The 27,582-nt window shown below is 38.3% G+C and overlaps 1 protein-coding gene across 1 annotated transcript in view; it reads left to right on the forward strand.

Moving 5' to 3' along the window:
* The window catches only part of ADGRV1 (adhesion G protein-coupled receptor V1), a 542,489-nt gene that overhangs the window by 162,744 nt on the left and 352,163 nt on the right, over nucleotides 1-27,582 (forward strand). The window contains 13 exon segments of the mRNA XM_070373127.1: nucleotides 3,935-4,081; nucleotides 6,626-6,881; nucleotides 8,363-8,565; nucleotides 9,995-10,171; nucleotides 10,534-10,713; nucleotides 12,650-12,829; nucleotides 16,093-16,257; nucleotides 20,070-20,187; nucleotides 22,063-22,186; nucleotides 24,491-24,629; nucleotides 24,792-24,977; nucleotides 25,259-25,491; nucleotides 27,202-27,350. Coding sequence (XP_070229228.1) covers nucleotides 3,935-4,081; nucleotides 6,626-6,881; nucleotides 8,363-8,565; nucleotides 9,995-10,171; nucleotides 10,534-10,713; nucleotides 12,650-12,829; nucleotides 16,093-16,257; nucleotides 20,070-20,187; nucleotides 22,063-22,186; nucleotides 24,491-24,629; nucleotides 24,792-24,977; nucleotides 25,259-25,491; nucleotides 27,202-27,350 — 2,257 coding nt within the window.

The raw sequence follows: 27,582 nt of genomic DNA on the forward strand, positions 1-27,582 counted from the left end.
TTTCCCACTTCACCCCGACTCTGCATTAAAAGGTGAATTCTACTGATGATTGAAATGTATAGACTGGCACAGTGGACCCTGAGTCACCTTGACTTGACCTTGTTTTGCTACTGATCTTCTTTGTAAGGTTGAATTTGAATGGTACTAGCTGGCCTTAGTCCAGGAGTTTGGCTCTGCTGTTACCCTTGTTTCCAGAGGGTAATGGTGAAGCAGATTCCAGTACACTATACGCTGTGTCTTGTCACACTCATCACCTGCAAATACATTGCTGTCCATTTATGCCTTTGTTGCTTCTTTATGAGAGAGAGATGTTTATAATTACATGTGTGTTGTTCATATGGACATGCTCTTTCCTGAGGAAAGAGACCTGTGCAGTTCTTCCCAGGTCGACTTCCACACCCAGACTTCACATCCTTTTGTTGCTTAGTTACTCAGTCATGTCCGACTCTTTGCGACCCCATGGACTGTAGCCCACCAGGCTCCTCTGTCCATGGGATTTTCCAGGCAAGAATCTTGGAGTTGGTTGTCATTTCCTTCTCCAGGGGTCTTCCCAAACCAGGGATCAAAACTGCACCTCTTACATCTCCTTCATTGGCAGGCAGATTCTTTACCACTGAGCCGCCTGGGAGGCCCTTCAGCTTCCTATGCCAGTGAGGAAAAGGTCCCTCTTCATTTTGCATCATTTGGTCCTATTTGCAAAATGTATCCTGATTTCTTAGTTAGAGTTACAGCTGCAGCTATCTTGTGTGTTTTTTTAAAATACTCTGCAAGTGAGGAAACCCTGACAGAAGCTGATATAAACGCCTAGGGTATGCCTACAGAGAAGGTGGGCTTGGAGTTGCTTGGTTGCTCTGCTCTGTCACCGTGGTTCAGATTCTTTTCGCTTCTCTACTTTGCCAACACAAAGCTTATCTTTCGTTTTGTTGTTTGAAAGCTGATGCTGTTGTTAAGGCTGCTGCTTTCTTGTCCATGTTTGTTCATGTCCAGTTGTAGAAGAGAGATGCTTTATGTGGCTCTTGGTGTAAGAAAGACGTTTCCCAAATGCCTCTTTGTATGTCTCATTGACCAGAGCTGGGGTGACAAGCTCACTCACTTAGTCATTTATTCATTCAAGTAGAGCGTGATCTAACTCACACTTTAAAGGAATTATGTTCATAGAATTGAGACTAGGTTGTACGTGGGCAAGGACTGAAGTAGACAAGGTAGGAGACTAGAGCAGAAATGAGCAATTCAGCAGAAAATGGTAAAGCCATAAGGAGCATGAATGTGCCTTTCACCAAGACACAACCTTTGTAGAAGGAGCAGTTTGGGGGGATAAAATAAGGAGTTTTGAACTTACTAATGCTTCCACAGGTTGTGGGATCACTCTGTTACCCAGCTTGTCCATTTCTGAAGCCAAAGGCAGGTCAGCTTCCTCTGAGGCAGTTCTGCCCAACAGAATTATAATATGAGCCCCTGGGTAATTCTGAGTTTTCTAGAATCCCCATTAGAAAAGTAAAAAGAAATACGTGAAGTCAGTTTTCATGTTTTATTTAACCCAATATATTTGAAATACTGTTGTTTCAACATGTAGTCAACATAGAATTACTTAGGAAATATTTGACATCCCTTTTTTCATATTTTGTCTTCAAATCCAGTGGGCATTTTTTATTCTTAAAGAAAGGTGCCATTTCATGTGGCACGTGGCTGCTGTGTAGAACAGAGTAACCCTAAGACATGGGCTGTGGGAGGGTTAGCAAGAAAGAAGACACCCTCCTTCCTGACCAGGTGTTCACATGACTTGTTCCCTCACTTTATTTCCTCTCTGCTGAAATGCCATCTTACGAGAAAGGCCTTTTGTGATTGAAAAATGTGACTCCCACCAGTAGTCTATTGCTTTTTATTTCACCTTAATCTTCCTTATGGCACTTAGAACAGCCTAGTTTGTCTGTTTTGTTTTTTTTTCCGCTAATATTTAAGAGCATGAGGGACTCCCCAAGTGGTGCTAGAGGTCAAGAACCTACATCCAGTGCAGGAGGCATAAGAGACACGGGTTCGATCCCTGGGCCAGGAAGATCCCCTGGAGGAGGGCATGGCAACCCGCTCCAGTATTCTTCCTGGAGAATCCTAGGGACAGAGGAGCCTGCTAGGCTACGGTCCATGGGGTTGCAAAGAGTTGGACGTGACTGGAAGCATTTAGCATGCATACCTACAAGAGCATAGAGCGCGCACACCACTTTCTTTGCAGCTTTCCCGGAACCAGAAAAGCGCCTGCCACACAGTCGGTGCTTCCTGTGAACCTGTCATTATGCAGGAGAGGAAACAGAAGACTCCCATGGGCTTCTCTGGGTCTTATACAAGTTTAGAGGATGGAACCGTAGCTCCTGGGGCAGGAACCCACATGCTCTGCCGCTCAGCCTCATCCTCTCCCCCCAGGTCATGCTGCAGTTGGGGAGTCTTATTGTGTTCCTCAACTGCCTAAGCATAGACCTCTGTTTGTGAAACTTGTTTCATAATTGCTTCAAAGCTATCACATCACTGTGGTGTGATCCTTGCCAATAGACAGAATCCTGGGTTTCTTCAGTCCACTCAGTCAAGTCCCTCAGTACAGGCCTCTTGTGTCTGGGCAACCTCATTCCAAGACGGGACTGAAGAAGATGCTGACAATTTCTTGAATATTTTCTGGCTATATTAAATCCTCATTTTACCAATCCTTGTTAATAGACGGTGTGAAACCAGAGAAAGGCTTCTTTTTTGAAATGGCATTTTCTTTATTTTTTTTAAAAAGCATTGTCTTTTGTGAAGAAATTATACGCATATTTTAAAATCAAAGCGCTTTCTGTAGGAATGTTTGATCGCCTTGAGCAGGATTTTATTACTGTGTAACAGTGTGTTGAGATGCTGTGTAAAATATTGCCATAGGGTTGGATATCTTCTCAAATTAGCATTCTAACTAGAAGCTTTCATAAGCTTAAATGAAATTTTTTAATTTCATTTGAGAAATGAATGGAGTTTTTTTTTCAGATTTAGTAAAGAAACAGGAAAAACCTTACTGGGAAGGTTTTTTAAAGTCTTTGTATTCTCTCTGTATTGCCTATGGAGGAAGCAGGGTTATTTAAGAAGAGATTCTTTGGAGTATTAATTTTGAGGAAAAGTTCGTTAAATGGCCGCACTAGAAGTTGCAGGCTTTGGGCAAAGAAAGTTCCAGTCAGAGAGATGCAAAAATCAGTCTGGAACAAAGAAAAGAGGCTCAGAAGTATAGGTGAGCCGAGGAGTAGGGGATTTTAACAGGAGGGAGAGGGATCGTTCCGGCAGGAAAAACAGTTGTAAAGAGCATGGGCTAATGGAACATTATCCATGGGAGCGTCACAGCCTGTGGAAATGTTTCAGAGGATATGAGTGTAAGGATAGGAGACATTTGTCAATGATCAGAAAGGAGCTCCTGGGTCCTCATGATGTCATTACGTTTGGATGGGACCTTGCAGACCACGTAGACCAAACACTTTTACTTTACAATCAGGAAGCAAAGACCTGGAAGGATTGCCAGAGCTTAATGTAGGGGAGGAAGAAGCCTTCTCTGTTCTGCTGACTTCCCTATGACGTTGCTGTTCTACAAGCTGCTTACATGCTGTGTATACTGCTTATAAAAATGAGCATGCTTTCTGAGTATAAAAATGATGTACGTGTATTGAAGAAAACTTGAAAAATATAGAGCTGGGGGAAAAAAAGCTATAAAATTAACATTTTCATTTACTTTAACTTAGTCTTTTACTTATTCAAACTTGCATGTTTTAAAGTACAGTCATGGTCATCCACATTACCATTTTAAAAATTATTGTTTTTTACTTAATATCTTGCTTAGTACTGTGAATTTTGCAAATGCATGCTACCGTGAAATAAAAGTCTGCCTAGATAATTTCAAATAGCTCTCTGCAGCTTCCTGTTTATTTTCCAGAATTCATTATATAAGCAAGTGGAAGAAATGGAGCAAGATAGCCTAGTAACCTTGAATGTGGAACGCTTAAAAGGAACATATGGTCGTATAACCGTAGCATGGGAAGCTGACGGAAGTATTAGTGATATATTTCCTACCTCAGGAGTGGTATGTAATTTAAAACATTATAGGAAAGTCACTTTTAAATTGTGGTTACTCTTGATACATGGGACCAAACCCTGCCCATGGGTGGTGGGCATGGGTGAAGTACTTGAGTTTGACCATGTCACCACTGGATTCCTCCTAATCACCATAGAGAGGGCTACATGTTAAGGTTAGTTTTATTGTAGTGATTCTTCCTTTTTGCCCCTGTAATATCAAAACTACCTGTAAAAACACTATCCCTTCTGAAATTCAGTACACTAGTCAGCCAGATTATGGGTGTATTACACTCTCAGAAAGATAAAACCAATGCATGTGGAGCTGGAAATGTGGTTTTGAGATGTGGGTAGAATAGAAGCTATGAATAGAGAACAAGTACATGTGAAATAGCCAGGTGTATGGAAAAGTAGACCAGAGTTGTGTGGTCAGCAGTTGTGGAGTTTCCTGTTTTCCAGCTTGAGGGAGGGGTGTGATATCGCAGCCCTGATTTACCCATCCGTGGTCTCAGATCACCTCTGTTTTGGGGGCACACGTGTGTGTTCAGCTGCATCTAACTACCTGCAACCGCCTGGACTGTAGCTCGAGAGGCTCCTCTGTCCACGGGACTTCCCAGGCAATAACACTGCAGTGGGTTGCCATTCCCTTCTCCAAGGGATTTTCCCAACCCAGGGCTCAAACCTGTGTCTCCTGCATCTCCGACTTTAGCAGGTGAATTCTTTACCACAGAGCCACCTGGGAAGCCCTTTGGGGCATAACTTTGGATACAATAGTGTGCTGCGGCTGAGGACAGTTCCTATGAGAAATACAGAAGCTGTTATTCCCAATAGCTGCGGGATAGGTACATAAGTCTCAGGAAGGGGTCTGGGAGAGTATCACATTATGTGCTGTTGGAGGGTAGTAGACATCCATGACACAAGTTTGAGGAGGGACTCAGAATGGGCCAAAGAAGTAGGCGACTCACAAAGAGAGGGTTCAAGGGGCTTTTGGTTCCTAACTGGAGGATGGGTTGTTTCCTTGACTTGTCTTGGGTTTAATAGATTACTCTTGTGTATTTTGCCCAAGTGTTTCTCTGAAGAGTGCTTTTAAAAGACCTCTCGTGGAATTTTATCTAAACAGGGTAGGTGTTTATTCTGGTTCATCATTTCTAGATTTCTGCATCATTGGAAAGATGATTGGAGCAAAGTGTCTTAAGAATATTATGGCAAATTGTATTGCAGTGAATATGTATTCAAACTACCAAAAACTTTTAAGTTGTATTTCTCAGGTTCTGAATTACATTTCCCCAATTAGTATTTCTCATGTAAGCTTAATTAAAATTACTTCTAATTTAAATGCCTAAGAGTGTCTTTAAGTGTGGACTGTAGTTTGGATGAGAAGTATTTTATCCAAAGGTGAGTAAATTCTGTAAAAGATCCGATAGTAAATACTTTAGACATTAGGGCCTGTATGGTCTTTTCTCCAGCTGTCAGCTTTGCCTTGTAGCACGTGGCAGCAATAGACAATATGTGATCAAATGAGCTTTTCTGTTTGCCAGTAAAACTTGATTTCTAAAAAATGGATTTGACCAAAGGGCAGTAGTGTTCTTACTCCTGATTTTATTAATAAAGCTCTTGAGTTTATATCCTGAAGTGCCTTCTCTAGGTGGAGAGATGAGTGCCAGCAAAATAGGCTTGTAATGCTAGTTTAAATAGTTGTAAATAGTTTGTATCCCTATTAATAAGTAAGTAAGTAAGTGTTAATTGCTCAGTCTTGTCTGATTCTTTGTGACCCTATGGACTATAACCTGCCAGGCTCCTCTGTCCATGGAATTTCCCAGGCAAGAATACTGGAGTGGGATGCTATTTCCTACTCCAGGGGAACTTATCGACTCGGGGACTGAACCTGAGTCTCCTGCCTTGCAGGTGGATTCTTTACTATCTGAGCCACCAGGGAAGTCCTGTGTCCTATTACTAGAGAATAAATTCTGAGGTGGGGAACAAAGGGAAATGACATTCAAGAAACAGACAGAAGCCTATCAGAAAGGACTCCAGGTGCCTTTTAGCAAATTCAGTTTTGAATCTTCAGATAATGGAGACACAGGAGAGAGCTGCTCTGATTTGTATCTCTGTCTTTCTACTCCTGTTTTGACTGAATCATTGTTAAATAATACATTCAGAATTTAAGCAAGGGAAGTAGCATTCCTAGCAAAAATTTTGTAGAGGAAGATATTTAATGTTTATAGATTTTATATATGGTACCTAGGACTTAACTTTTCAGAGAGAGAGAGAGAGAGAGTGAGTGTGTAATCAGTGTTTCATTAAGAATGTAGGTTCCAGGACAGGACAGTTTGGTTACATGATTTATTAGCTTAAGTTTTAGTAGTGGTTTACTTTTTCTTTTTCCTAAAAATCTTCTCTTTCTCATGTGAAAGGCATTTGATTGATTTGTAGGGTCATATGTTGTTGCTTATTTAAGATATGGTCAGTATTAAAAGATAATCTAACCTTTGATATTCTTACTGCACAGTGATAACTAAAATATAAATAAAATCCTCTTTCTTTAAAATTTTAGATTTCATTTTCTGAAGGCCAGGCACTGTCTACAATTACTCTGACTGTTCTTGCTGATGATCTACCAGAATTGTCAGAGATTGTCATTGTAACACTCATCCGTATTATCACAGAAGGGGTTGAGGACCCATCAAAAGGTGCTACTATTGATCAGAAAAGAAACAAGTCTGTGATAACCACTCTGCCCAATGACTCACCTTATGGCTTGGTTGGCTGGCATGCTGAGTCTCTCTTCATTAAAGTAGCAGAGCCTAAAGGTAAATCTTGTTAGATATTTTCAGGTTCTCATAAGTTTTATTGAATATTTTAATTCTAATATTTACTGGGGATATAAATTTCTTTTTGTATGATATTTTTCAGTTCGACAGGTCGTAATCCTTTTTACTTTTTATTTGTCTTTATTAAATTGTCTGATCGTGTCATTATGGCTGTATGAAATACTTTTGAGATATTACTGTCATAATAGAAATATTAATGTTTTAGTAAATCATTGTAGTAGAAGTGTTTGGTTTTTGTTTTAACTTTCTCTTTTTCATTTTTAATCTATCTGTTCTCTTTTCTTGCTCAGTTTCTCCTGTATAGATTTTCAATAGTTATAGAAAACAGTCAACAGCACAGGGAAATTCATGTGGTACTTGAGATGTTAATTATTAAACCCAAAGCAATAATTAGAATAATATTTTTCTGTGAAGTATGACTGATCAGTTTCTATTTCCCTGTTTCCTTTGAGTTTCATGTTGACATCTTTGCCTGACTATTTGTATAAATTGTAGAACAAGTAGATTTTTATAGATAAAGGTCATTTGACTTATTTAAATAAAAGGTTAAATATAATATGTATGTATTGGGTTGCTCAGAATGTTTGTTTGGGTTTTTTCATGAGACAGTACAGAAGAATCTGAACGAATCTTTTGACCATCCCAGTATTAAGACTATGCTATCTGAAGGTTCTAAAATTTTCAAATAGAAACAGACATCTTTTAAGGACCTTTCATTTAAATAACTGATGGAGAAAAATGACATGTAATTATTCACGTAGGTCTTTATATGTCTGTATATATGGGAACAGAAATAGTAGCCTTAAAGTAAAACGATCTGTTATCCATTCAGCAACCATAGCACCTAGTAAGTACCAAAAATCACGCTACATGTTTTGGAAGCGGACATGGTATTCGGTCATTAGAAACTAACAGACTGGTAGGGAAGATTGACATGCTTTTTTTTTTTTTTTTCATTTTTAGCAAATTAAATTTTAAAAATCTAAGAAATGAAATAGGTGTTGTGAGATACTTTGAGCTCTGTGATAGCCAAAGAACAAACTTGCTCTTTTAATAATGAGTCATTAAATGACTGTGTGTGTTTAATTTTTCGTTTTTGAAGAATCTTCTTAGCATTTGTCATTAGCCCCTCTGCTCATCCTCCAGGTACGCACTTTCTTAGTATTTTCAGCAGTTCTGTTAATGGGCATGCCATGTGCAGCGTAGGAGAGTGAGGGAGACCCAGAAGTGAGGGTTTAAAACTGGGAACTAATGTGGGCAGTGTATGGTGATTTCAGCACAGCTCTGGTGACTGGTTGGGAAAAGCACGAAGTATTCCTTGGGAGTATACATTGCCTTTGTTTATCTGTCTTTCTTTACCTGTCTAGAAGAGACAGTCAGAACACTCCACCCTAAGTGCTTAGAATAGCATCAACAGCTGTTAGAAAAGTTTACTTACTTAAGGCACGTCTGTCTCGTAGAGAACGTCACCGCTCTTCAGTTACAAATCGTTCGCGATAAAGGATTACTTGGAGACATAGCCATTCAGTTGGTAGCTAAACCCAATTTCTTACTGCATATCAATAATCAAGCCACTGAGAATGAAGACTATGTGCTACAAGAAACAATGATAATAATGAAAGAAAACATAAAAGAAACTTATGTCAAAGTTGCCATTTTGCCGGTGAGTCTAGGCTTCAATGAGTATGATATGATAATAAAGGAAAATGAAGATAAAAGATAAAAATGTGATGCTCTTAAAGGTAAAATCTTTAAAAAATATACTTTTAGAATATTAAGGTGTAAGTACTCTAATGCTCCCACTCACCCTAATAGTTAATATGTGTGCTCAGTCACTCAGTCAGGTCTGGGTCTTTGCAACACTATAGTCCACCAGGCTCCTCTGTCTGTGGAATTTTCCAGGCAAGAATACTGGAGTTAGTTGTCATTTCCTTCTCCAGGGGATCTTCCCAACCTAGGGATTAAAGCTATGTCTCCAGCATCTCCTGTTTTGCAGGTGGATTCTTTACCACTGAGCCACCAGGGAAGCCTCTAATATTTAATAATAAATGAATATTTTATAATATAAAGATAAAAATAACAAGTGAATTCATTTTTTATATTTATTTTTGAACTGGAATATTGCTGGAATGAACTTTGAAGTGTTGAATTTGGATTGATTATATGTCTGGTTGGATCCTCTATTCTGTTGGTTTGTTAGTTGTTTTCAACTAATGACTGAATGAATAAAATGCCCAAGTTCATCTGGTTATTTTGAGTTTCATATGATTGCTTGAATTAAGATTAGTCTTCAGATAGATTAGATCATTCTCTTTCTCTCCTTTGTCTAAGGAGAATGTGTATACACTTCGTATATACATCTGTAATGAAGGAAAGGAGACTGAAATTGGTTAATAGTGTTATCACTAATATATAATTAAATATTATCTTTATATTGTGTACTATATAATATTAATTGTAATCATATTATTGAGTGAATATAATATTGTATAATATAGTGTTATTAATAGTGGTATTCATGGTATTAGATAATAGTGGCTTATGGAGAGGACATTCTGGAAAGACATGAGGATAGAACAGAGACTTCCTTTCATTTTCACTAAGTGTTCTAGCTTTTGAAATTTTTTTATTACCTATTGAAAAATAAGATAACAATTTTTTAAAGTTAATTAAAATATAAGATTATAATTAGATTTTTTAAAGTGTAGAACTTTCATTTTTAAGATGTATGAAGCATTTACCACCTTCTCCTAAATTGAGGGACTGTCATATATATAGAACATATTCAATAGTATGTGGTCAAAATTGTAGGATAGATTTTTTTTTAAATTTATTTTACTTGCTCATGAGTGTGTGGCTTCCATTGGGTAACATCATCCATATGCTTAAATATCCCCTTAGATTCTGAGGTTGTCAATAGAAATGTATTAAAACATAAAAAAGGAATATTTTTGTGTGTGTGTGGTAGAGCAGCCTATTCCTGTGGATGTCATTTTTTTACTGAAAAATATTACATTTCCATTGCAAATTGAATGTGTTTTAAAAAATAAGACCCCGTCTCTCTCTCTTCTCCCTTGGTTCTTGGCACCTAGGATGATGTTCCCGAGCTGGAGGAAGGCTTTATTGTCAGCATCATGGAGGTGCGCCTGGTGAACTCTGACTTCTCTGCAGGACAGCCCAGTGTGCGAAGGCCGGGGCTGGAAATGGCTGAGATAATGATTGAAGAAAATGATGATCCCAGAGGAATTTTTAAGTTCCACGTTACCAGAGTGAGATGAACTTTCACATACTTATAGTAATACAAAAGCTTGCACCTGCTGATTGGGCCAGTGTCCCGTATTTTCTGAAAAATAATTTACTTTTATTGTAGATATTAATAAATATCTCTCAAAGTTTTTCTTATAGACTAATTCTTAAGCTCTCTTTGAGCTAGACCAAGGGATTAAGCAAGTTTATTTATAATACATTTAAATGTAAGAGTTCTGAAGACTGAATATGCATACTTATATCCAGCTATTAATTTGAAGAGTAAAGTATAAGAACTAGTAGTAGAGATAATAAATTTAAATAGTGATGAATTGTAAGAGTTACTTTTGTCTTGCATTTTAACTTACATATTCTTTACTTAAAGGATGTTGGAGTTATTACTGCCTATGAGGTGCCTCCACCCCTGAACGTTCTTCAAATTCCTGTAGTTCGGCTGGCTGGAAGCTTTGGGGCAGTAAAGGTTTATTGGAAAGCAACAGTGGACAGTGCTGGCCTGGAAGACTTTAAGCCGTCTCATGGGATTCTTGAATTTGCAGATAGACAGGTATGTTAGTCACAGACATATTAGCAGTTTTTGGTTGTACTTCAGACATTTTATAGGCATCTACCAAATGAACGTGCAGTGGTGATGGCTAAATGTATAATATTCTAAATTCCCATGTCAGGCTAACAGAGATATTGTTAGGTAATGTATAATTTATTAATGGACATGGAGAGAGGATATAAATAAGCAAGAATCTCACCCTTTCTGAGCTTTCCCACTTTGTATTCTATTTTAAATAAAGTTATAAAAGGATAATAATTGGCTTAGAGGTGCCTAAGAATGTATAAAATATTGCCTGATGAACTAGACTATTCCTATGAATTTTAGGTTTTTTTATTCTGTTTTTTAATGTTTATAAATATAAATATTTATTTAGGATTTGCACCAAAAGTTTGTACATTTATTACTAAAGATATTTATTGTGTACATTTATTGTTATCCAACAGTTTGTTTTTTTTTTTAACAATTAAAAAAGACTGAAGTGATAGAACAGGAGCATAGTAGTTAAAACTGGAAAAAACTGAAAAGCAGTATTCTAGATTTGGGTCAACCAGTGCTAAAATTACAAAATATTCCTTAAGATTTGTAAGCTTGTGAATTGGGCATTTTGCAATATGTAAGCATAAGATGTTTTCATAAATTTTTAAATCAGTAAGTGGACAAAGCACGTGAACAATCATGAAACTGTTAATAATTTCAAAGAGCAGTATCGATTTACACGCAGTCCGATTTTGCCTGCACAGATATGCATAGTGTACATCAACTTATTAGTTGCCCTTGGGGGATAGTAGGTACTGCTGAAAGATAAGCACGCAGATCTAGAGTTTCCTACACATAAAGGTCTGCTGTTCATATTTGAAATCATGAGGTTTTAGCAAATTTTGGACTATAAAACGTTTTCTACTAAGAGGAAGGGAAATGTAGATTTTACATTAAAAGTAGAAACAAATTTACTTTTGTTGAGGTGGCCTTCTAACTTTATATTATCAGTAGCTTATTCTTTTCAAAAAGTTAAAGTCCCATCACTTAGCATCCTTTGAATCATCACTGTTCTTAAATTTAACATCCTGTAGGGCAAGTATTCTGTGTTCCACAGTATTGACGAGGTGCAGGCATTTGGATAAGCTTATATTTTAGCCTTTGATTTTATTCAGGTTTCTGTTTCCATGAGTATGGCATCCAGGTTTTTCATTTTCTCTGTTATATTAAAGGTGGTTTTAGGTAGGAGAACCATTTCTCGATAAATGTCTATGGCATTTCCCTCTGGGATACAAAAAAGGATTTTAAATATGGACATACAGCTGGAATATTTTTGTGACCAATAGTTATATTACAAGCTGGATCGAATTATAAGTTATAAAAACTTTTAACATAGAGCCAGGCAGATGAATAAACCCCTAATCACAAACTTCTAATAATAGAATTTGGATTTTCTCATTCTTGTCTTTTTCCCTTGTAATAACACGAACAATAATTTGGAACCAAAAGGATTTACTTTAGTTGCAGAAGATAGTAATCATTTATGAGGTACAGTTTTATATCAGGTCATATTAATACCAAATATACTAAAATTTATGTTTGGGCAATGGCTATTAGAACCTGCATGACATTTAAAATATTTTTGTTCAAGAATAAGACTTCATTGTTTTTTTTTTGAATCTGTAACTATATTTTATTACTATGTAATTTCCTTTATTTTGGAAACAATGAACTGAAACCTTTTGACTTTGAAATACTATAAATATATGACTTTAAAATAATATTATGAACATAACAGGTGAAAATGCCTGCTTTTTTCTTTGGTACTATGTTTCTAAATTTCTACTAAAAATGTTTGCCATCGAAAATTAGTATCACATTCTATCCTTCCTGCCTCTCCCCCTCCTTCTTCTATCTCTCCCTCCCTCTTTCCTTTCTTCCTTCTTTTCTTTTATAGGTTACGGCAGTGATAGAAATCACCATAATTGATGATGATGAATTTGAGCTCTTGGAGATGTTCAATATTTCCTTAATCAAGGTGGCTGGAGGTGGCAGACTTGGCGATGACGTTGTGGTAACTGTTGTTATTCCGCAAAATGACTCTCCATTTGGAGTATTTGGATTTGAAGAAAAGACTGTAAGTGAAATATATCAGGGGGTGCGGGGTGCTTTCCTCTAGGCTCATTTTTCATTTCATTTATAGCAGAAAGGTAATTTTCTTTTTTTCTAGATTTCATTACTCTTTACTTAAAGCTTCTTTTCTCAAGGCTCTTTTGAGTGGACTGTTGAATTAGGGGCCAGTCCTCGAACCTAGGCAGTTTCACAGGAATGAGAGCTCTTAGCATCAGGCAGTTAAAAAGGAGAACACATTTCCATTATTGGCTGTGACAGACCACGAGGTACTTTTCTGGACTTTCTGTTCTCTACCTGCTCTGCTACCAGACTGCCATCCAGATTCTGTTACGTCCTGACCCCAGGATGGTTTGGCTGGGGAGAGATTTATATTCCTCACTTCTTGGGTCTTCTATCTTGATTTATATTGAACAAAACACTACAATCAGCCCTGACTCATGTATTTCCTTGTATTTCTTCTCTCTCCCCTCTTACTTCTCCTTGACTGCCTGCTTTCAAGACCTGCAAGAGTGAGCCCAATTATTATTGGTTCAGCCTCTGAGAGAGAAAAACCTTGACTCGTACTAAATTATCTCTACACCTTAAATATAAAATAAAGTGTATCATAATTATTGACATAATGATTACATTATAATTTCTATGATTTTATCTTTCAAAGGAAGTTTCAGGATGAAACAGCCATACGAATCTTTAGATAATTTTTATGTACATCAACTTTTCTGGCTCCTGTGTCGCCATTCCCTTTATTTTGTCACTTATAGATAATCAGTAATTCACCTTAGATCATTTTAAATAACAGCAAATAGTTCTAATGCTTATTATCTTTACTTTTCTTTGGCTGCAAGGCTAGAACTACGGCTTGCACCACAATTTAGATAGACACTAATAACGGCCTAATTATTTGATCATTGAAATTTCAACTTCATAAGAAAATGGAAACTATAAAAGAACACAGTACTTCTGCTGCTGTAGTCTCATGATACTCTTCCTTGAGAAAGGAATGAGTGGAAGTAAGTGTTTTGTAAAGGGTGGAAGATTCACACGAGAGTATCCGTGAGTGTTTTGCAGGCAGCCTAAGAAGTCTGGGAAATACAAAAGGTATAAAGAAAAAAGCCATAATATTACTGCTCTAAGGTACATACATTAGTATTTGATTATATTTCCATCCAGGCCTTCTTTGCATATATGCAGAGTAATAGTGTATATGAATATGCAGTTTATTTTTATAAAATATATGCAATGTGCTAAAAATGTATTCTCTATTAGCTTCGAGGTTAGATTATAAATGTTCAGGGTTTAAGTAGTCCAGCCTCCAGTTGATGAAACCTTATAATAATGTTTTTACTTTTCACTTAGTCACACTTTTGGACTTAGCTGTTGGGGAGTGTCTTTACGAGTTTCTCTCACTTTTTGAGAAAATGAAGAGTTCCACTATTATTCATAAAAAATTTCTATTTATTCATTTAATTTTAGCTGCAGTTGTAAAGTTTACTGCAAAAGCCTTAGTGTACCCTTGATCTGGGTACTACTGTCTTACTGTAAGAGCCTCAGATTTCCAACTTGTCTAATCATCTAAAAGTAAGATCTAAGGTGTCCAAACTCTTGTCGTGAGGAGTGAGTTGTTAAATGTAAAGCATATATAATTGGGCTTTACCCTCAGTAGGTGTCAATTGCTATTTTACTTGTTGATAACAATAGCAGTAGCTTGTTGCTCACCCTTTGTGGCTCCTTTCCTTATATCTTATCTTTTTTTTCAGCCAGAAGCTCTTGATAACATGGAATTTAATGTGTATCTATAAGATACAGTATTTTGTGCACATAGTGCATATTCTGGTAGCATTATTTGGTAATACTGATTAGATTCAGAATTGAAAAACCCTGAGACAAGATTATTGGTATTAATCTGTCAAAATTAATAAGCTGCTCCCAGGACAATGTGCTAAATATACCAAAGCCCTGGGTAAAGCAGAGACTTATGGAAATACACTTGTGAAGCCGAAACTAGAATGTTACTATTTATAGAAACAAAAAGGACTTATATATGCAGTTTGTTAATAATGGATTTTTTTTCTTTCTCACTTAACTCTCTCTTATTTGATATTTTTGGTCTCTGAGGAGTGGTATGAACAACAGTTAGTGTGAAATCAAATTATTATAACTAAATCCCAGATTCCTTTTCTCCTAATAGATGTATATCTTTGGCCCTCAGATTTCTTAGTTTTTGTGAGGCTTAAATAAGGTAAGGTGAAAATATTAGTTGCTCAGTCATGTCTGACCCCATGGACTGTAGCCCACCAGGCTCCTCTGTCCATGGAATCCTCCAAGGACGAATACTGGAGTGGGTAGCCATTCCCTTTTCCAGGGGCGCTTCCCGATTCAGGGATTGAACCTGGGTCTCCTGTGTTACAGGAAGATTCTTTACTGTCTGCGCTACTAGGGAGGCCCATAGTATATGTAAGAAGGTTCCTCCATCCATGGGATTTTCCAGGCAAGAGTACTGGAGTGGGTTGCCATTTCCTTCTCCAGGGGATCTTCCTGACCCAGGGATCGAACCCGGGTCTCCTGCATTGTAGGTAGATGCTTTACCATCTGAGCCACTGGGGAAGTCCCAATAAATATCAGTTGGCTCCAAATCTCTACTCTTGGCACCAATGCAAAATGTCATTAAAAAAAAAAAAAAAAACCGCAAATAGGTGTCTTTCTTGAAAATGGAAGGTGTTGTGCCATATTTTTGTATTTACATAGCAAATGCATGGAATAGGCTCAGTTTGTACTTTGCTTCACAGAGTCAATGTGTGTAATTCATATTAGGTCTGTATTATGTGGGGAGTCTTACTACCATAAAAAGAATCCCTAAATCTCAGTTCCTTAATAGTTTATTTCTTCTTTATGCCAAAGTCCTATGATGTTCTTCCAAGTTGGGGTCTTATGAATACCTCTTCTCCAACTGGCATCTCAGGCACTAGACTCTCCATCTGTGACTCTGCCTCCTCTAATCACCCAGCAAATGGAGACAAAGGGAATATGGAGATTGTGTGGGAAACTGTTGGCCAGACTGTGATTAGCAGGCTCTGCCTCTATTTTTTATGCCAGATATTCCATAACAATCTCCACCTAATTGCAAAAGAAGTTAGGAAATGCCAAGTAGCTGAGTGTCTAGGACAAAAAGAGAATGGGATTTGGTGAAGCTTTTTTTTTTTTTCTGCCACGTGATTCCATGAATAGAACTCTAGATTCAGAAATTGCGGTTGATTTTCTCTTTTTCAGGTAATGGTAGATGAATCCCTTTTGTCTGATGACCCTGATTCATATGTGACATTGACCGTTGTCCGGTCCCCAGGAGGTAAAGGAGCTGTCCGACTTCAGTGGACCCTAGACGAGATGGCTAAGGATGACCTCAGTCCTTTAAGTGGGACGCTTCATTTTAATGAGGTATAGTCATTGTCAGGATGCTTGCAGTTTTTCTCTAATTTGTCTTTGATGTTCTTTTCCATAGTATTGCTTATAAATTCATTTGATATTAATAGTATTCACTATGTCTGGAATTTTTTGAAATCATATGCACCGTGGGAAAATCACACATACATACACACCCCTAAATGTCTGAAATCAAATTTAGTTTTGACACTGCCTACATCCAACCATTAAAACTACTCTGCTGTCCACATTACCTCCCCTGATTGAGGGCAAAACCGGCCAAGCAAGCCGGGCATCCAGCTGCCGTCCCCATCTCCATCTGTCCTGTAACTCTTGCATATATTTGACAACTGAGATTGGTCAGTGTTCCCTTTTAAATACCCTTTCTTTCTGTTCCTCCTGCTCTGTCATGGTTGTGACAGTCCATGCCTCCATCATCTCTCCTTGGGTAATCTTTTAACTGATGGTCCCACTCCAAATCTTTTTTCTGTCCATCATCTGTGCCTCTGATTTATTTTTTTCGGTCAGTCGTGTCCGACTCTGTGTGACCCCATGGACAGCAGCACACCAGGTTTCCCTGTCCTTCACCATCTCCCGGAGTCTGCTCAAACTCATGTCTCTTGAGTCAGTGATGCCATCCAACCATCTCGTCCTGTCTCATTCCTTTCTCCTCCTGCCTTTCTGAAAGGAAGATCTTGTTTTGCCATTTCCTGCTTAAAATGATCCATGATGTCTTCTTACCCGTAGAACTTTCAGCTCTAAAACATAGAACACAGAGCCTCTCGGAAGGAATCCTGGCTGTACCTTCCTCCCAGTTAATCCAAGCACAGGGTTTCCATGACTCCATTCTAACTAGAGCCAACTAGTAGTTATCAGCCAGACTCTGAGGTCTTTTATCCTGGAAGGAGGGATGGCAAAGTGGAAGAGAATTGACAGGCTGATTCTAAAACCTTTATGGAGATGTAAAAGACCAAGAATAGCAAGAAACTCACAAAGAAGGATGGAGGCTGGCCTTCCCCAACTGAATTTAAGATAGTATGTATTAGAGGTAAATACGATAGTATGATTGGCTTTGGGATAGACAAGTAGACAAGAGAAGAAACTGGGGAGTCTGGATTTATCCGTCTTTCATGGTTTTTACTTTCACGTTCGCATAAATCATTCTTAAATTCATAACAATGAAAACAAAAGGGAATTAGTTAAAACCCAGAAAAACTGTAGAACTGGTGGATAAGTTTTTTAAAAAGCCACAAAAAATAATCTCACAGGATAAGACCAAGTAAGAAAGAACTGTTAAAAGAGTTAAAAACTCTTAAACAGTTAAAAGAGTTAAAAACTCTTAAACAGTTAAAACTGTTAAAAGCATAAAATTGTAAGAGATTACTTTGTATCAGTTCGGTTCAGTTCAGTTGCTCAGTTGCGTCCAACTCTTTGCAACCCCATGAATTGCAACACGCCAGGCCTCAAATGTAAACGCCTATATGAAATTGATTCTAATAGATATATAGTAGATGTAGAAAGTCTAAGCAGATGAATTTCTGTAAACGAGATAAAAAATAAGAGAGTAGAAGGTCCCCAAGGTGGCCTTCTAAAAGAAAACTGACCATACATTTAAAGATAAGATAATTCCAATGAAACATAGTCTTTTTTTTTTTTTTTTTTTTGAGTCTAGTGACCTTTTATGAGAGCTTTCAACACCAGGCAACACAGAAGCAAATACATTTTTTTCTTTCAATTTTCTAATTGGTGATTGGGCTTCCCTGGTGGTTCAACTAGTAAAGAATCCATCTGCAATGTGGGAGACCTGGGTTTGATCCCTGGGTTGGGAAGGGAGAAGGGAATGGCTACCCACTCCAGTATTCTAGCCAGGAGAATTCCATGGACAGTCCATGGAGTCAGTGATGCCCTCTGGCAATCCATTTGCCACTTGGGACATTCTGCCGCCTTTTTTGAGGTATTGGTTTCTCTAATGGAATTAGTGATCCCACGTCAGATGTCACAGATGTTTCAACCACTCATGTCATAGATTTTGATATGTGATGGCCCAGGAGACCTCTCAGTTACATGGCCTAGCCCTCTGTAAAATCCTCACTTGGCATGAGAATAATTTAGAGATTACTTTGAAATTTCCTTAGTGATTTCACATAGTAATAATGAACAGTCAGTTTTCAGTTACTGGATTCTAATCACTAGATCTGCTTCCCAGATGATTAGAAAGGTTTTCTGATGTTAGCAGGATATTCATGCCAAAGTGGCAAATAGTCTGATCTTTCCCCCAAGGGAATAGGGCCATCCTTGTTCAGAGTACTGAACACCAGGAGGGATAAGCTTGTGGGTGACCCTGGATATGACTCCCTCCATCTTGTTCTTTGCTCCGCAACCTGGTGCTTTTCATTTACTTCTGCATAACAGCTTTGTTCTTGGATATTCAGCTCTGACATACCTATATCTCCACTCTAACAAATGGCGTGTAGCTAGGCACACCAGAGAAGGTGATGGCACCCCACTCCAGTACTCTTGCCTGGAAAATTCCATGGACGGAGGAGCCTGGTAGGCTGCAGTCCATGGGGTCACGAAGAGTCGGACATGACTGAGCGACTTCACTTTCGTGCATTGGAGAAGGAAATGGCAACCCACTCCAGTGTTCTTGCCTGGAGAATCCCAGGGACAGGGGAGCCTGGTGGGCTGCCGTCTATGGGGTCGCACAGAGTTGGACACGACTGAAGAAAGTTAGCAGCAGCAGCAGCAGCTCTTATATAAGATTTTTAAGAAGTATAGTACTATAAAATAGAAAAAAAGGAACTCTGAAGAAAGAGCAACTAGAGTGAAGCGATTAAAATAATACTTTTAATTCATAAAAATCTCAAAGAAAAGATGATTGCAGAACTAAGAGTCTTATTGTTTAGTCTCTAAGTCATGTCTGAATCTTTTGCCAGCCCTTGGACGGTAGCCCCCCAGGCTCCTCTGTCCATGGGATTTTCCACTCAAGAATACCGGAGTGGATTGCCATTCCCTTCTCCAGGGGATCTTTACAACCCAGGGATCGAATCTGCATCTCCTGCACTGGCAGGCGACTTCTTTACCACTTAGCCACCAGGGAAGCTTGCAATACTGAGATAAGAAGAAATAAACAGCAGAATTCAAACTGTGGAAAATTATTCAGTGATGCATGGGAAAAATTGGACTTTATTCAGTCAGCATCGGAGGAGACCTTAAAGATAAAAATGATTTCTGTCATGGTTACCTCGCAAAGTATTAAGCGTGTTGTCTTCTGTGTATTTGCTTTTCCTTGTTCTTTCTCTTCCAATCTGTACTGAAAACTTACCATATGTTCCAAGAAATTACTGAGCTAAGTGTAAGACCAGAGAGGGAAGGAATAATATGAGCTCTCTTGAGATCAACACCTGCGGAAGGAATAGGAAGGAAGCAGGAGTGGGTAGAAAGCAAAAAGCAAAAAGGGATAGTAGGTAGATAACCCTTATAAGTATTACACCTCTCACTGTGATTTACTTATATCATGCTGTGGCCATTTAACTCAAGTGATTCAACTCTCAGTGGTTGAGCTGAGAGTAAATTTTTTCAGTAAATTTGCAAGTTGTGTTCAAAATTTTTCCCTTCTTCCTGTTAAGAATCTTAATGGGATTTTTGCTCAGAGCTAATTTTTATGTAATAATTATCTCTGGAAGAAACCCGTAATTCTAAAGGGTTTAAAGAGAGGGCATCTTTAAAAAATGCTTATGAACTTAAATGTCATTCTGCTGATGAAAACATTCAAAATTTAAGTTTGGCCACTTTGAAAACACGTGTTCTCCTCTCATTTGGTGTAGACTGAGTCCCAGAAGACCATTGTGCTGCACACACTTCAGGACGCCACGTTGGAGGAGGACAGGCGTTTCACCATTCAGCTGCTCTCAGTTGATGAGGTAGAAATATCTCCAGTAAAAGGTGAGAGAGTGCGACATTTTTGGAAATTAAAAAGTATTTTTTTGGAAAAATGTGACCAAATAATCAGTAGTTACAATGATGGTTACTGTTTGCTTTTATAATTCATAAACTGTCTGTTAAAACATGAGGATGTTATTTCCTACTTGTATGACAGCTAAGGACTTTTTAAAGCTAAAATTATAACGTGCAGCATTGGTAGGGTCGCATGCCAGGGTTTTCATACTCCCTAGCTGTGTGATTTTTTAAAAAACATAAAGATGTTTACTTTAGTAGTGTTCATAAAGTAAAATATGAAAGCTTCCTAAATGACCCAACAGCAGGGGACTGGTTAAATTTAACAGAAAAGTCTGCAGGTATTCAAAAAATGTGGCAGAAAAAGCCTTACTTGCATCAAAATTAAGAACATTTAATTACATGGATAATTTTTACGTTCATAAAACTGGCTTTGTAACATGTTCAGTGTAATCCCAGTTTTCATGTGCATGTCATAAACATTAGGAATTATGTACTTGAAATGTTGATGGTGGCTTTTGAGTATCTGTATTTTCTATGCATACTTAAAATGACCACAGTTACTTTTGTAATAAAATGTTGTTTTAAAACTTAGCCTGTTATTTATGTCTCTTTCAGCCTATCTATACCTGTTTTCATCATAAAATAACTACTTAGATATTTCAGCATTTCAGAAACAGGTATCATAGTTCTCATTTGCCTATGGTCCATGTGAGAATTTGTTTCTTACATCTGGAGAAAGAGGATTAATGGTGCTAAAATGGTTTCATTATGTAATGCCATAAACAATGGCACAGCAACGTTGATATGAAAGCTTAGTTCCTGTTGCATGTCCTTTTTTGAAATTAAGAACTTCATCCTGTGCAAGGGTTTGTGTCCAAAGAAGCAGGATTCCGTGGCCAAGGAAACTCTTAGAATTGTAGAGAGTATCATATGCAGTCACCCCAGGTGTCACCTAGGGTAGTTAATCTTTTTGCATTTTATCTAGAGTACTTTCCTTCAGGCATTCGAGTCAATCATATCTTTGCATTATATTCTTACATAAATCTTAAGTCAGCTAGCTCAGTTATTTACATTGTGTTACTCAGCAGAGTTGATGTTTCTATGGACTAATTAGATGCAAGAACAAGAGTATACCGGTGGATCAAGGTAAATCATTTGTTAATATAAACAAATTCATAATGTATTCCTAACTGTGACATACTTACACTTGACAAACCCCTGTTGGTGCTTTAACCCATTGCCACAGAAAGTGATAGTGTAATAATCCCATCCTTTGTTTCTTGAAACTCTAATGTGTGCTTCTGGAAACAAGCTCATTTAAGGTAGTGCCAGATTATGACATGAATACTCAAAGTACTTGATATGATTTTTATTTCCATTTTCGTAGGAATACTTGACACATTTTATAAACACTTAGAAGCAAATGATTGTCAGAAAATTAAAAAAAAAATGGGTCCCCAAGAACTCTTGCTTTTGCTACATAGCTAACAGAGGTAGCCACATAGCCACTTATAGTGAACTGCAGAATGGTTACTGTAGGAGTGGATTAATGCATAGGGTAGAATGCAGTCCCATACTTGCTTGTCATGGGAGTGGTATTGGAAGTACTGCCCACTTTATCCTTTTCATTAAAATGTGATTGTGGGCAAGTCATTTGCCTTAGTGTGTTCAGTGCCTCTCTGCGCTTACATGTCTTCATTGGTAAAATGAGAATAATATTAGTACCTAACTTATATGCTTATCATGAAGATTAACTCACAGGATTAGTATATGTAAATCCCTTAGAACTTTGCCAGGCGTGTATTAAGTAAATACATGTGTTTTCTACATGAGCGGTATTATGTATCATCTTGAACTCAGGTAGCGCATCAATAATCATTCGAGGAGATAAGGGAGCATCTGGAGAAGTTGGGATAGCTCCATCATCTAGGCATATCCTCATTGGAGAACCCTCAGCAAAATATAATGGTACTGCCATCATCAGGTAAGGGCTTCATGACTTTTATTGCCCAGGTGAGAATTTTGAAGTTGCATTTAATTAGCATTTTTGTGCCCTGAATACATTGCTCTCAGTGCAGACATATTCTTCTTATAAACTGGTACAATCCTGTGGTAAGAGCACATTTTTTATAAACACTGAAGGTATGTTTTGACCTGTCTTGATGTTAAATCTGGAGAAGGAAATGGCAACCCACTCCAGTGTTCTTGCCTGGAGAATCCCATAGATGGAGAAGCCTGGTAGGCTGCAGTCCATGGGGTCGCACAGAGTCAGACACGACTGAAGCGACTTAGCAGGTAGCAGGATGTTAAATCTGAGGTTTGTGGTTTTTAGATGATTTGCAGAGCCCATGACGAGGAAAGCACATTGAGCGATGTCAAGAGATCTCAGCAACGTCTAGCTCTCAGCCCTGTTTTGTCATTTATGCCATAAAATAGGAGCTACTTGTATATCTGAGCTACAAAATCATTCCTTAAAAAATCATCTGAATCAAAGATTTTAAGATGTTCTAAAATTAGGACCTGTTATATAACTAAGATATTCCCAGCTGGTGCAGTGGTAAAGAATCCTGCCTGCTAATGCAAGAGACACAGGAGATGCAGGTTAGATCCCTGGGTTGGGAAGATCCTCTGGAGAAGGAAATGTCAACCCACTCCAGTATTCTTGCCTGGAAAATCCTATGAACAGAGGAGCCTGGTGGGCTATATATCCAAGGGATCTCAAAAAATATGGACACAAATTAGCAACTAAACAAAACAACAACAACATTATGATCATAGGCAATTTTGTTTATTATAAATTCTCTCAAAAAAATAAATAAATTCTCTCATGAGGGGTGGAATAGCAACTATCAATAAAATAGCTGGATTTATGTTAAAACTTTTATCTTTTTGGTTGTTTTTCCAGTAGTATTGCATGTATGAAGTGTTTCCTGTTCTTTAGTCTGTTTGAGCTTTGTACCTTGTGTAGTAGGTGAAGAATCTGTACATGCATTTTTTTTTTAAATTCCTTTCAACCTTATGCTTTTAGTGTGCAGCTTTTGCCAGTATTCTTGTCAAGCAGATTTATACAAGCTCGGTATTTTGGGTGTTGTCTTGGGATTATCTGACTTTCATTTGCTTTATAGCTGATAGATACGGTTATTTAAATGCAAATAATGTTCTTAAGATAATGCCATTTGCAACAACATGGATGGACCTAGAGACTGTGGTACTGAATGAAGTAAGTCAGGCAGGGAAACGCGAATATCATATGCTATCGCCTGAATGTGGAATCTAAAAAAGGGTGCAAATGAACGTACCTACAGAATGGAAATAGGCCCACAGATGCAGAAAGCAAATGATCACCAGAGGGTAGGGTTGGGGAGGAATGAATTGGTACTGAATGAAGTAAGTCAGGCAGGGAAACGCAAATATCATATGCTATCGCCTGTATGTGGAATCTAAAAAAGGGTGCAAATGAACGTACCTACAGAATGGAAATAGGCCCACAGATGCAGAAAACAAATGATCACCAGAGGGTAGGGTTGGGGAGGAATGAATTGGTACTGAATGAAGTAAGTCAAGCAGGGAAACGCGAATATCATATGCTATCGCCTGTATGTGGAATCTAAAAAAGGGTGCAAATGAACGTACCTACAGAATGGAAATAGGCCCACAGATGCAGAAAGCAAACCTTTATGATTACCAGAGGGTAGGGTTGGGGAGGAATGAATTGGGAGATTGGGATCGATATATACCCACTGCTATGTGTAAAATGGGGCTTCCCCAGTGCCTCAGATCGTAAAGAATCTGCCTGCATCATGGGAGACCTTGGTTTGATCCCTGGGTCTGGAAGATCCTGGGGAAGGGAATGGCAACCCACTCCAGTGTTCTTGCCTGGAGAATCCCTTGGACAGAAGAGCGTGGTGGTCTACAGTCTATGGGGTCGCAGAGAGTAGGACAGGACTGAACAACTGACGCTTTAACTTTACTTTGATATGTAAAATAGATAACTAACAAGAACCTACTGTATAGCACAGGGAACTCTGCTTCATACTCTATAATGACCTATGTGGGAAAAGAATCTAAAAAAGAGTGGATATATGAACATACATAAGTGATTCACTTTTCTGTACACCTGAAACTAATACAGCAGTATAAATGAACTGTACTCTAACACCAGGTTTAAAAAAATGCATAATGTTCTGGGAATAAATGAACATTTGTTATTGTTGAAGGACACAGCAAATATCTAGGAAAAGCTCTTTCAATAAAAGTGTACTGAAATATACACTTTACATTGTTGTAGCCTTATTCGTGGCCCAGCGATTTCTGGGGAGGTCACAGTGTCCTGGAGGATAGTCCCTCCTTCCTTGGAGGAATTTGCTGAAACATCAGGAAAGCTGGCGATGCGAGATGGACAGTCTGCGGCCGTTGTAGTGATACAGGTATCTTGGTTACTGATTGCTGTCACGCCCTTTGCTGTCAGTGTGCGTGTGTGGTTGGGGGGTAGGGTTAATATCACAGCTTGTTTTCATTGCTTATGTGATATATATTTTTCTTGAAATGTTCAGCTTCTGCTGCGAATGGCTCTTTCTGTCCGTCTCTAGGCTTTGAACGATGACCTTCCCGAGGAAAAGCGTTTCTATGAGTTTCAGCTCACTGAGGTCAGCGAGGGCGGAGTGTTGAGCGAGTCTAGCACCACCGCCACCATCACCGTGGTGGCCAGTGACTTTCCCTATGGCCGGTTCGCCTTTTCGCAAGAGCAGCTGCGAGTGACGGAGGAAGTACAAAAGGTAGCGTGTGAAATGCTTAAAGCCGTAGATGTCACTTTTTATCTTTTGTATCATGAGCGATCTTTAAAATGTGTTTCTATGTTCACATTCTCAAGCTGATTTTCACAGCTGATTTCATGTGCTCCTGCTGTCATTTTAATGTCGACTTTATATACTTTTTTATCAATTTGCATAGAACTTCCAGATAATCCTGGTAAGTAAAATTAGAGACACTCAAAATTAAGTCTGGCCTGGTAGAGTACTCACCCAAACCAAATGAAAAAACACTGCTTCTCGCGCAGGTTAACCTCACAGTCATCCGATCGGGTGGGTCTTTTGGCCGCGTGAGGCTCTGCTTGGAGGCTGTGAGCGGGACAGCTGAGGTCGGCGTAGACTTCTTGCCTCCACCCATGCAGCTCCTCTTTGAAGCCAAAGAGACGATGAAAATTGTGCACATTGAAATCCTTGATGACAGCCTTCCTGAAGGTCCTGAGGAGTTTTCCCTCATGATGACAGAGGTGGAACTCCTGGGAAGGTAAAGTAAAAGAGAAAAATAGGAGAAAGAGAGAAAGGATGAGTCAAAGCTGGGCTGTGCAGGGATTAATTCTAAGCTCTAAGGTGGTCTACCCCGGCTTTTTCTCAACATTCATGTGACGCTGGAACAGGACATGGTGGCAAAGGCTGTTAATTATTCCACGTTGTAAAATATAATTTTTTTTTCTGAAAGTTGAATGTATGCATTTCCATTGTGTAGTCACTCTGCATAGCAAGAGAATTGGACACGGCGTAAGCTGGTAGTAATTGGTGAGAAAAGAGAGGAGCTGTTCTCTAGGTCAAAGATCAGCTGGCGGGGCTGATTTTGGTTCCTCCATCTCTTGTCTGTACACCATGAAACAGGCTAGACTGAGAGATTTCTTTCCTTGGTATCTCTGAAGACTGTATTGTCTTCTTTGTGGATGAATGAGGTAGATATTTGCCCAAAGTTGTTTTTAAAGCAGGGGAATTTTTGAGTCAGAGATAGTTGGTGGGTAGTGCACCAGGGATTCAGTGAAGATCAAGAATTAGCCCTGTTGAGACTCTCCTGTTCTCTGATTTAGTGGGAGCGACTTGCTTAACAGGGTGGGGAACACATGTTCCGTGATGAAATGGATGAAATGCTCAGAGTTTGAGTGGCATAAGGAGCACCTCGACACCTCTGGCTCATGCATAACCTTCAGCTGGAATCATGTTTGTATTTAGATAGTTCTTAGAGGAAGTTTACTTGTGCATGCAGTGAAAATGTTTTTGCGTTGGTGATATTAATGCCAATCTTTAAAGCTTTCTTCTAACTAAAATATTTCCCTGAAGGAGGCAGGATGTATATCATTCCCCTGGGAAGAATTAGCTGTGAGCTGACAAACCCTTCAAATCTTCAATTTCCAGAAATGAGTCTATGTCTGATGATGGGAATGAATTTGTCCTTATAGTAAATGTATAAAACATGCACTGGTCAGTTTTAATTAATTGAGTGAACTTTGATAAGCATAGCACATTATGTGTGATATTTATTATATCTGTGTTTTTAACTAAGTAGGGCTTGAAGCATTTGTCCCATTGCTATCCTTTAAAAAACCCAATTCCTACTTAAGCCTAATTCTAAGGAAGTAATGTTTTTCTTCCAGATGCATTTCCAGGCTTACTTTGATCTGAAAAGGATAGTATAAACCCAATTTTCCTAGTTTCTAGAAAACGTATTGCCTTGATATTAAGTTATGTTAAGCAGCTAAGCCATAATCCTTCTCAGACTATTGATAACAGTTTATTTGAATATTTTAATGCCCAGTTTTATAATTTTGCCTTATATATAATCATATTAATGAGCTTTCAAACTTTCAAAGCTAGGTAGGTTAAAAATACTAGGTAGAATTTGGAAATTGAAGGAGGGACTAAAGTGGTTTAGTGTGTGTTCAGCGGTACCTTCCTAGCCCTAGAAGTTCATTTTCCAACTTCTTCCCAATTTCCTTATAGTTTTATTATCTTCCCATGGCCTACGTTTAGTGACAGTATATTAGTTTTTATTTTATCCAGGCAGTAATAACTGAGAGCGGTGCAGAAATCTATTTCAAACATCATTTCAGAAAAGAAAAGTATTTTCGTGTTGAGCTTCATAAGACTCAATTACAGGAGCTAGTAGGACCCTTCTTCAGTTCATGCTAAGCAATTATGTACTCAGTTTATTTTATTTTATTTTTTATGACTTTGCAAGAGGGTATGATTTTACCATCCAAGAAAATGGACTTCAAATAGACCAACCTCCTGAAATAGGAAACATCTCCATTGTCCGAATCATCATAATGAAAAATGATAATGCAGAGGGAATCATTGAATTTGACCCAAGGTATACCACCTTTGAAGGTAGGTTCAGTAACCTTACTTATAAATTTAGCACCAATTTCTGATCAGAGTACCTGAGCATGACATTGTCAGTTTGAATTCCTACATGCATTTTCTTGGTTTGGGGGGGGTGTGTGTGTATTTACATATATACTTTGTATTTATTTATGTCTTTATGTGTATATATTTGTATTCATTTTTAAAACATATTTTGAGTTACTTTTGGCAGTCTTGAATTTCATTGTGTATGGCA

This window comes from Bos mutus, chromosome 7 (genome assembly GCF_027580195.1).
Source record: "Bos mutus isolate GX-2022 chromosome 7, NWIPB_WYAK_1.1, whole genome shotgun sequence".
Lineage (NCBI taxonomy): Eukaryota > Metazoa > Chordata > Mammalia > Artiodactyla > Bovidae > Bos > Bos mutus.